This window comes from Cherax quadricarinatus, unplaced genomic scaffold (assembly GCF_038502225.1).
Source record: "Cherax quadricarinatus isolate ZL_2023a unplaced genomic scaffold, ASM3850222v1 Contig291, whole genome shotgun sequence".
Taxonomy (NCBI): Eukaryota; Metazoa; Arthropoda; class Malacostraca; order Decapoda; family Parastacidae; genus Cherax; species Cherax quadricarinatus.
In genome coordinates this window covers 142,205-154,078 of record NW_027195317.1, presented here as the reverse complement: position 1 = coordinate 154,078, position 11,874 = coordinate 142,205, and the positions used below count along the sequence as shown (strand labels likewise).

The 11,874-nt window shown below is 41.9% G+C and overlaps 1 protein-coding gene across 3 annotated transcripts in view; it reads left to right on the top strand.

The window, feature by feature from the left end:
• Positions 1-3,880: 3,880 nt before the first annotated feature.
• Usf (upstream transcription factor usf) overlaps positions 3,881-11,874 on the top strand; it is a 148,422-nt gene continuing 140,428 nt past the window's right edge. The window contains exon 1 of one of the 3 annotated variants that reach the window (XM_053775299.2): positions 3,881-4,171. In XM_053775299.2, the coding sequence (XP_053631274.1) occupies positions 4,140-4,171 (32 nt within the window). In that variant the 5' untranslated portion in view covers positions 3,881-4,139. The remainder of the gene's footprint in view (positions 4,172-11,874) is intronic. The other 2 variants (XM_053775307.2, XM_053775290.2) reach the window with 2 other exon arrangements.

The following is an 11,874-nucleotide window of genomic DNA, read 5'->3' as shown; positions in this document are numbered from 1 at the left end:
CGGGATTATGACTTGCACGTCTTCTGTGATGCCTCCTCCAGGGCCTATGGGGCAGTAGCGTATTTGGTGGCCGGGGACCAAGTCAATCTGGTCACCAGTCGTGCGCGGGTGACACCCCTGAAGGATTGCTCGATCCCAAAGCTAGAGCTCACGGCGATGTTGCTGGGAGCAAGACTGGGTAAGTACGTAGAGGAGGTGTTAAGTAATCTGAGGGTGACACACACCTATGTATGGACAGACTCGGAGGTGGCCTTACAGTGGGTCCAGAATGACAGGTCTAAGCTCCCCTATGTCAGGAATCGGGTAAAGGAGATACGGGAACTACAGTCAACATCAACAATTCTGTATGTGCCTACAGATCAAAACCCAGCCGACCTGATAAGCCGAGGGGTGACACACAGAAAGTTGAGTAAAAGCGAGCTTTGGTTCAAAGGCCCAGACTGGTTACCGGCAAGGGATTGCTGGCCGGAGCAGAAATTCGTGGAGACAATCAGCAGCATAGTACATTTCGCGGGGGAACACGACACTGAATTATTTGACCCCAGGCGCTACTCCTCGTGGAGAAAACTTATAGGAGTCACGGAAATGGTATTTCGATTCGTGAGGAAGCTGCATGACAAGGTAAGCCAGGGTCGACAGTTGTCTCTAGTGGGTCCCAGAGAATATTGGATAAGGCAGTACCAAAGGGGGAGGTTTCCAGGAGTGCTGGAAGTACTTGCGACCCGGCAGCAGGTTATGGCGTCAGGACGCGTGTCCAACGATGACGACTCAGGGAACAGCAAATTGGTTCACTCATTGGGATTGTTCCTAGATCATGCGGGGCTAATAAGATGCAGGGGAAGAATACAAAACTCTGAGCTCAGCTATGGGGCCAAACATCCCGTGCTGCTGGGAAAGGAGGGATGGGCGACAGAGCTATTGATACAAGATGCCCATCAGAGGACCTTACATGGGGGGTTTGGAGATACCCTCACCTGCCTACGTCAGAATTACTGGGTACTGAAGGGTCGAGCTGCCGTCAAAAGGGTGCTAAAGAGTTGCACGGTCTGCCGGCGGTACGATGGGAGGACCCTACCCTACCCAGGTCCACCACCGCTGCCTCAGGAGCGGGTACATAGTGACAGGCCCTTTGAGACTGTAGGAATAGACTATACGGGGGCTATCACATTGAAGAACCCAGGAGACGTTAAGGAGGGCCCTCAGAAAGTATATGTCTGCCTGTTTACCTGTGCCACTACTCGAGCGGTGCATTTGGAGTTGGCAGAAGATATGACGACAGAGACTTTCGTGAAGTTGTTCAGGAGGTTTACTGCCAGATTCTCGTGCCCGCGATTGATTATCTCGGACAATGGCACAAGCTTTAGGGCGGCCGATAAAGTTTTCAGGAATCTTAGGGACAACGGAGAAGTACGAGAACACCTGAAGAGAATAGAGTGCGAGTGGAGGTTCATAGCTCCCAAGGCACCCTGGCAAGGGGGATTCTATGAACGCATGGTGGGCACAGTCAAAAGGTGCACTCGGAAGGTCTTGCACGGCAGGAGGGTGAGCTGTGATGAACTGAGGACAGTGTTAGTTGAGATAGAGGCAAGAGTTAATAACAGGCCTCTGACCTACGTACAAAATGGGATTGACGAGCAAGAAGCTCTCACCCCCAATCACATGCTGTTTGGAAGAAGGATTGAGCCCTTCCCCGCAATTTTGAGTCAGTCTTCCAAGGAGCTGGATTATTATGGGCCAGATGGTCCCCCCATCAATGAAGAACTGCACAGGAGTCACAACAGACTGGTGAACATCCTGGACAAATGGAACCAGGTGTGGCGCAGGGATTACTTGACAACCTTGCGGGAACATTTCTATGGTGCCGACCCCGAGGCGAATAAGATGATGCTAAGTGAAGGGGACCTGGTGCTGGTAGAATCCGAGGCGCCGAGGGCACACTGGCCTCTTGGCCTGGTAGTGTCAACCCACCCAGACAAGGCTGGGCGGTTGAGAATGGTGAAAGTGAGAATGAACGGTGTCGAGACTATAAGACCCATCAACAGGCTTTTGCCTCTCGAGGTCCACACGGTGGGACCGGGACATGAGAAATCAGACCAGAGGTTGAGTGAGCTGAGCGGCCGGACGACCCGTCGAACGGCGCTCGAGTCCAGGGCCCACTGGGGGGGCCTGCGGGAGGCAGACTTGATCTAGACTTAGCGCCTACCTTCGCCGGCGGGAGGATGTGGAAATTTATTTGGTCCAAATAGTTCCACAGCTCAGATCCAGCATGAGCGTCTGGTCGTCTGAGCCGAGCGACCCTTAAACCCTCCCAAACAAGCAAGGCATTCTCTGGTTGGCGGTTGGTAAGCTTATTTAATTTATAGATTTACTCTTCAGGGAAGGAGTAGGTAGGTTTACTGGTAATACACTAATATTAGGTTTACTAAGGCATCTGTAGATAATGATAGAGTAGACCTAAGACCTTAACATAGGTAGTAATAGGCCGATAATGTAGGCAAACATTAGGATAAGTTAGCTAGGGAGAACTGGCAGCCCTAGCTTGAATGGCGGGGCGCAGGTCACAAAGACAGAATAGCGTCCTTCTTACGATAGACTTCGACTGGACAAGACGTGCCGTGAACATCAGGCGGCGCCCCCACGTGTCTTCACATCTGAGACCTGGGGAAATCTGGTAGAGACACCTCGATGTACCGTAGATGATCTCCTCCATCAGCCCATACAGTAAGACGAGATATTCACCTTTTCCAGTAGGATCTGGCCAGTGACTTAGGAGATTGTGGATTGAGTTAACTGAGGGCTCGGCGTGCTACAGAGAGAGTATGCCCAGTAAGTACCAGCGTCTCAGAGTCGTCTGAAGCTAGCGTCTGAGTCTGCATAGTTATACTAGGGGATACATACCCTCTTGGATATAGGAATTTCTGAGGTGCAGGCAGGACACTAATAACGATTGAATATTGCAGGAATTAATGCTCCCGGTTGCACGTGATTCCCAAGGGGAAGTCCTAGAGGGCTAAAGCTAGGCTTAGGAAGTTGAAGATCAGGATATATGCTGCAACACCAAGTAAGTTAGTCCTTTATACGTGCATGCAGGCGAGGTTTCTTGCAATACCAATCATTTGTGAAAAATCTGTCCTATAAGCCACTTGTGAGGCTGAGGTACCCATCTCAGAGCTCGGTGTCAACAGAGTTTGCCAGGGTAGGCGACTCACTTGGAGGCAGCCCAGACAAATTTTCACACCCTGTCCATGTATCTCCGGTTTATATCATCTCCGGGTATACCTACTGACATACTTACGTACATATTTTACTTGCTTTCTTGCTTACTTTTCCCTTACTAATTGATTCCTTATTTGCTTGCTTGCTTGCTAACCTGCTTACTTCTTTACTTATTTACTTGTTTGCTTGCTTATTTGCTTGCTTACTTGTTTGCTTGCTTTCTCGTGTTCTTACTTGTTTGCTTGCTTTCTCGTGTTCTTACTTGTTTGCTTGCTTGCGTATTTGCTTGCTTGCATCCTTGCTTACCTGTTTACTTGCTATTTCTTTACTTGCTTATTTCACTTATTTATTTTACTTACATACTTAGTTTACTTTACTTATAAGTTACTCTTGATATGGACGGTCACGTTTTCTCTCAGTAAATTGTTGATAGATAATGAGAAATAATGATATCCGTGAAGGAATTTTATTAACATTTATTTGCCCAGAGTGTGTTAAATATTTTGAGGTATTTAAATTCTCAGATGGTATTTTGGGAGATATAAAGAAGATAAACATTACAAGAGGGAGGAAAGAGAGGCCAGAGGTGCATAAAGAAACAAGTGATAATGGAGGCTTAGTCAGTATGACCACCATGTTGTTATTCCGATCAGCAATATTGGAACACAAAATATAGATTTTGTCGTCTTATTTTGAGTGATTTTTGCTGTTAAGTAGTTGGAGAAAATAAAAAATTGTTTACTGGTAATTTTCATGAGTTGGAATGTGTGAAATAAAGGGCTTGAGGTGGTTAAATGTTGTGGTCGGAATGTGAATATTGTGATGGTGAGGAAGCATTAGTGTGAGGCAGAGCTCACATGACCTTCCCACTGGTCTCGTGACCAAACAAACCCTCGCCCGCCACCCGCAAACTCTACTCCTCCATGGACATGATAGACACAGCCCTCGACACCAGGTAGGTGTCCCTGGGTGGTAGGTGTTGGGGGTGGAAGCACCTGGAGGAGGTGGTGGTGATGGTAGTAGCACCTTCATGCTCAGGTGTCAGGTACCAGGTGAGACACATACCTTTACTACCACTCTCAACACATCTTCCTCATCTTTATCTTACTCTTCTTCCTCCTTTCTTCCCGTTATCTCATATCTCGATTCAATCTTCTTTTGCTTTCTCTTCCTCTTCCTCCTCTTCCTTCTCTTCCGTCTCTTCCTCCTCTTTTTTCTCTTTCTCTTCGTCTTCTTTTTCCTTCTCTTCCTCTTCCTTCTCTTTCTCCTCTTTCTCCTCTTCTCTCTCCTCTTCTCTTCCTCCTCCTTCTCTTCCTTCTTCCTCCTCCTCCTTTACCACCTCCTCTTCCTCTTGACAGAGTTGCTCGAGGAGTGTTCAGCTTACATTAAGCTAGTATTCGTTAAGTTGTTTTAAATTAGTATTCCTTAGGTAACAGTAAGTTAGTATTTAAGTTATAGTAAGTTACAGTTCTGTATTTGAAACTTGTCTCAGTACCGGTGAATGGCTAAGTTACTTGCTAACTTTAGTTAGGCAAAGTTGTACCTCTTACCTTCCCTTGTGGTGATCCTGGTAGCATGCCAGGCCCCTGGAACTCTATACTCTATGGATTTAGAGCTCCCCTCCCCTCCCCAATGAAAATAAGTCACTGAGGGTTATCCTAGGTAATTTACACAACAATAATAATATAATAATCTTTATTTCCACAAGTATATGTACAAGGCCTAGCTGACGTCAGTGACATACATGCACTACTATATACAAAGCCCTTCTTATGTAGAGCATTTGAGGCAAATTAGGTCAGTTTTGTCCCAGGTTGCGACCCACACCTATTTACTAACACCCAGGTACCTATTTTACTGATAGGTGAACTTGGACAGCAGGTGTTTACCTGGAGTTTACCCGGAGAGAGTTCCGGGGGTCAATGCCCCCGCGGCCCGGTCTGTGACCAGGTGTCTTAAGGAAACACATCCTAATGTTTCCAGCTGTACCAGGGATCAACCCACAGACCTAAGTGTGCAAGTTGAATACGCTACCAGTCGAGCTGCGGGACTTGTACCTAAATAAACTTGCTCCCCTATGTGTAATAAGAACATAAGAAAGAAATAACACGGCAACAGGCCTACTGACCCATACGGAGCAGGTCCATGTGTCCTCCCCCCGGATTAGCCCAATGCCCCCCCCCCACAGATTAGCCCAATCCCCGCCCCCCGGATTAGCCCAATGACCCACCCAGTCTAGTCACCACTCAAGGATGGAGCACTGCACCAGACCCAGCAGCACAAGCTAGTCAGGTCCAACTCACACCCACCCACACCCACTCGTGTATTTATCTAACCTATTTTTAAAGCTACACAACGTTTTAGCCTCAACTGAACTTGGGAGTTTGTTCCACTCATCCACAACTCTATTACCAAACCAGTGCTTTCCTATATCCTTCCTGAATCTGAATTTTTCCAACTTGAAACCATTGCTGCGAGTTCTGTTTGGCTGGAAATTTTCAGCACGCTATTTACAACCCCTTTATTTATTCCTGTTTTCCATTCATACACCTCGATCATATCATCCCTAATTCTATGCCCTTTGAGAGAGTGCAGATTCAGGGCCCTCAGTCTATCCTGGAATTCATTACCTGTGAATATAAAAGAAACACTGTCTGTTTATAAATTCAAGTCTCTTCTCAAAAATCACTTACTCACCTACAGCTAAATCAATACTGAATAATTGTATCTCATAAATTGTCTCGTAAATGTTTCTCATTATTGTATCTCATAAATGTCTAACCTGTGACCCAATCGAACTTTATTTTTTAATTACATTACCTAACAGAATATTCCATTCTACTGAATGCTCAGCAACACAGTAAATGACGATATGACCTGTCTTTGTAATACTCATTTGTGCTAAATTGTTATCTGTTTACAATAATGTTTTTACCACTGAATATATCATTGCTTAGTTAATCTTAAGTTAATTTTAAGCCTGCTCATAATGCTCTGCATACAAGGGGCTTTGGCGTGTTGCATTGTAATAACTTTGTACTTCACTGTATCATGTTCAAATTAATAAATAAATAAATAAAAAAATAAATAGGGAAGATCTCTGATACATGGGATCATCTTTGTCATCCTCCTCTGTACGTTTTCTAGAGCATTTATATCCATTCTGTAATACGGTGACCAGAACTGAGCAGCATAGTCTAAATGAGGCCTAACCAAGGATATATAGAGTTGAAGAACAACCTGAGGCCTTCTATTATTTATACTTCTAGATATGAAGCCAAGAATTCTGTTAGCTTTATTGCGAACACTAATGCACTGTTGTCTTGGTTTTAGATTACTGCTAACCAGAACTCCTAAATCCTTTTTGCAGTCAGTAGTATTAAGATCTACATTATTTAGTTTATATGTGGCATGGTTATTTACCTGTCCAACATTTATAACTTTGCATTTGTCTATATTAAACTGCATCTGCCATTTCTCCGACCATTGCATCAGTCTATTCAAATCATCCTGGAGTGCTCTAGTGTCCTTATTAGAATGAATTGGACAGCCTATTTTGCTTATGTCGCTATTTATTCCCTCATCTATGTCGTTTATGTAAATTGTGAACAACAACGGGCCCAACACTGACCTCTGAGGAACACCGCTTGTGACGTGCCGCCATTCTGATGTCTCCCCATTTATGCAAACTCTCTGCTGCCTATTTGTCAGCCATGCCTCTACCCAGGAAAAATTTCTCCTCCTATTCCATGTGCCTTAAGTTTCCTCAATAGCTTCTGGTGTGGAACTCTATCGAAAGCCTTACTGAAGTCCATATACACAATGTCATGTTCATTACCATGATCTACCTCCTCAAACACCTTAGTGAAAGAAGTTAGAAAATTCGTAAGACAGGAACGCTTTGTAAAACCGTGTTGAGATTCATTAACCCTTTGAGGGTTGACAGGCCCTCTCCGAGACTTGTTCTCAGGGTTGGCCAAATTTAAAAAAAAAAATTATTTTTTCTTATGAAAAGATAGAGAATCTTTTCCCAATCATAATGACACCAAAAGTATGAAATTTGATGGAAAACTTAGGGAATTATGCTCTCGCGAAGTTGGCGGTCTCGATGATGTTTACGCATCGGTGATTTTGCCCACTTTGAGCTCTATTTTTGGCCAATTTCAATGTACTAGTTGACAAAAATCATAACTATTTCGCTAGAACTTTTTTTTTGTATCGAATGAGTACAAGAAACCACCCATTTACCGATTTCAACTATCCAATAAAGTGGTCAGAATTTAGCAATTTTGCCAATTTTACACAAATTTCAAAAGATGCCAATTTCCGAATAGGGTCTAGAATAAACAAGAAAGACATTCCTGGCACTAAAATAACAAGTTCTCTGTTCGTTAGTCACATCCCCAGGCCCCTCTTATATTTCTTTGGCTTTCCACTTTCAGTTTTTATTCTTACAAAAAATAGATTTACTGTTATGCAGACTACTGCATTAGTGTAAAAATGGTATAAATAATATCAGCGCACTTGTGAAAGAATATTAGACTTATCAGTTGACGTGTATTGGACGCTTGGCATGATTTGTTTACTTTTGAACTTTGGTAAAAATTGAACATTTCTGCTACTTTGAGCTCAATTTCAAGGTACTTTTCTTTGTAAAACCAGTCAAAATCATCTCAGTTTCTGTAATATGTCTTCCATTCTATAAAATGAGATGAAGAAAACTAGAATACAACAATAAATACCATATGAAAATACAGTGCAAAGTCGCTGTTTTATTCCAAAAACACGGTCAGAGTTTTTTTTTTCTCATTATGCACTGTGTGCTGCAGGATTTTTTTTTATTCTGCGCACACTGACCACATAGAACCATTCTCTCATATGTAGGCCTACCAGCTTTCTCCCACTAGATTTGAGGGTGCTAGAATTTAGGCGTACTAGTACGTCAAAAACCCTGGGTTGTAAGCCGTACTAGTACGGCCGAAACCCTCAAAGGGTTAATCAATCTGTGCCTATCAAGATGGCTATGAATTGCTTCGGCAATTATTGATTCCATAAATTTTCCCACTGTGGAGGTAAGGCTAATTGGTCTATAGTTCGAAGTGAAGGACCTGTCACCTGCCTTGTAAATAGGTACACGTATTACATTTGCCATTTACCACTTATCAGGCACTATGCCAGTTTGTAGTGATATGTTAAAAAGATTAGCCAAAGGTATGCTAAGTTCCTCTTTACATTCCTTTAATACCCTTTCAAACAGTTCATCAGGGCCTGGGGATTTGTTAGGTTTTAGTTTCTCTATTTGTCTGAGGACCATGTCACTAGTTACCACTATCGTGCATAGTTTATTATCGTTCTGTTCTGCATAATCTATTATTTCAGGAATATCGCTAGTATTTTCCTGGGTGAAAACTGAGAGGAAGTAGGTATTAAGAAATTCACACATATCCTTATCACTGTTAGTGATCTGACCAGAGTTACTCTTAAGTGGGCCAATCTTGTCCCTAATCTTACTTCTGTATACCTGAAAGAACCCTTTTGGGTTAGTCTTTGAATCCCTTGTGACCTTAGCCTCATAATCCCTTTTTGCTTTTCTTATTCCTTTATTTCTCTTTAATTGAATATATTGATTTCTTAACTGCCCATCTCAACTTTTGTTCTGAGTAGGGAAATTAGATATAACAAAAATGATCCCAATGAGATGTTTTAATCTATTGTTCATCCATTTGGGATCATTTTTGTTATATCTAATTTCCCTACTCAGAACAAAAGTTGTCTGGGCAACTAGAACTATGCTTTGATAAAGGTCATATTGGCAACCAAGATCACCTACCTGACCCATAGTCAGGACATTCCAATTTAGCCCACCCAGGTAATTTTTCAGTCCCATGAAGTTGGCCAAGCGAAAATCTGGGACAGAGATTTGATTGCAGTTATCTGGGTAATTCCATGATATATTGAAACTAAGTGATTTGTGATCACTTTCCTCAAGCTCATCATTAACCTCAAGATTATTAATTAGTGAATCTTTGTTGGCAAGAACCAAGTCAAGCAGATTGTTTCCTCTAGTTGGTTCTGTCACAACCTGTTCTAAAAAGCAATCCTGAACCGTATTTTTATTATTTTTTTTTATTATTCTTTTGCTACCTTAACTTGTGTATTTTATCTTGTCAATTTAAATCTAGTTATACTCTAGTTCTTGTAAACAACTTGTATAAGACCTTAGTGCAATTACAATTGAGAGTCTTGTGCCTTTTTTACATTATTAGATTAAACTCAGTTGTACTATAGCTCATTCTAGCTCAGTACATAGCCAGTACCAAATTCATTATATTAGACCATAGTGCAATTACTAGTGAGAGTCTGGTGCTATTTTTGATTTGTATTTTTATATTATTAGTTTATACCTAGTTGTACTTTAGCTCATTCCAGCACAACACATAGACAACATCAACTTCATTATGTGTATTAGTGACTATACTCTATATGCCCAAAATACTCTAGCTATATACTTGTCCAAACTTCCCACCACTACAGATATCAGTACTAGAACTCAACACACAACTCAGGATATAAATAACCATAATTTAAACCTAGAAGATGATTGATCACGTTGACCCTGATCTAAACCTCCATAATCTGACACCCAATCAAAACCTATTGGAAAGTAACTGCCTTTTTTACACAGCATCACAAGCCAGCACTATCCTAAACAATGCTAAAAGTCTATAAGTACTTAACTACAACATCAGGTCCTTAAGCAAACACTATGATGACTTCCTGGCACTCCTTCAATCACTAAAGACACCCTTTTCCTGCATTATTCTTACTGAGACCTGGCTTAAGCAGGACACAATAGATATCTACCCTCTACCAGGATACACATCAATTCACAACTGCAGACCATACCAAGTTGGGGGTGGTATTGCAATCTATTACTCTAACCAATTATCTTGTATTAGCACCACTTGCTTCAGTGATGAATATGGGGAATACATTTTTGCTAATTTTACTGTAAAAAACCTTAAGACACCTATAACAATCGGTGCCATTTACCGGATACCCCACACAAACATCCCAAATTTCAGTGAGAAATTAAAGGCACTAATAACAAACAGACAAATGAATAAGCACCACTTTCTCTTAGCTGGAGACTTCAACTTCAACCTTGGCCTACTAGATGATCAGCCTGTAACTGATTTCATCAGCAATATGAACAACACACTTCTCATACCAACAATAACTAAACCAACCAGGCTCACTGAGACAAGTGCAACCATAATAGACCACATATGGACCAATATACTAGCCCCCCTTAAATCAGGGATAATCACAGATAGCACTACAGACCACTACCCTACCTTCCTCTTGACAAACATAAGTAAACCACCACTTGAATACAACAAAGTCTCATTTAGACTCCATGACGAGGCCTCAATAAGGAAGTTCACAGCTCACCTAGAGACTGTTGACTGGCCTACAGAATTCTCCAAGGCCAATGGTATTGATGACTGGACAGACATTTTTCTTAACAAATTACTTAGACTATACAACAAACATTGTCCTATAAAAACAAAACAGATCACAAACAAACGGCTTGGTTGCCCATGGCTAACCAGCACCATTCTGAAATCCATTGATAAGAAACACCAATATGAAAAGCAATATAGAGAGGGCTTAATACACAAAGATATTCTTAAACACTATTCATCAGTTCTCACCAAAGTAGTAAAGAAAGCCAAACAACTATACTACTCCAGTAGATTCACAGACACAAGAGGAGATATAAAAAAGACCTGGAAAATGCTCTCTCAGATTCTAGGGACCCACAAACTGAAAAAAAACCAAGAATATTGTCCTAACTAAATCTAATGAAACACCACTGCATCCCACTGACACAGCTAACAAGATAAACGACTTCTTCTCAACCATAGGATCTAATCTTGCCAATAAAATCCTACGTACCAATGCCCATGCCGGGGACTACCTAGATGGAAATTTCCCAAATTCCTTCTATCTTGCACCTACTGAGCCCACGGAAGTCACCGAGATTATAAAGTCACTTAAAAATAACTCGGGGAATCTGTCTCGTGTCCCACCATTATTGTACAAGCGAGCAGCCCATGTCCTTTTGCATGCTATTTCATTACTTTTTAGCAAGTCACTAGAAACTAGCATCTTTCCGAAACTACTCAAGACGGCAAGGGTTACACCAATGCATAAAGGTGGTGACCCTACAGATTTAAACAACTATAGGCCAGTATCAAACTTACCATTGCTATCCAAAATCTTTGAGAAACTCGTGCACAGGAGACTATATTCATTTATAATGGCACAAAACATACTCAACCCCTGCCAATTTGGATTCAGGAAAAATAAAAGCACTAATGATGCAATCATTAAAATGCTAGATCTGCTTTACACAGCATTGGAAAATAAGGAATATCCACTAGGAATTTTTATTGACCTAAGAAAAGCTTTTGACACAGTAGACCACAGCATCCTACTCCACAAACTTGACCATTATGGCATAAGAGGCCATGCACTTGCATATTTCAAATCTTACCTTACTAATAGGTATCAGTATGTTACCATTAAAGACACAGCATCAACAACACGGCCGCTTGATACTGGAGTTCCGCAGGGAAGTGTCCATGGTCC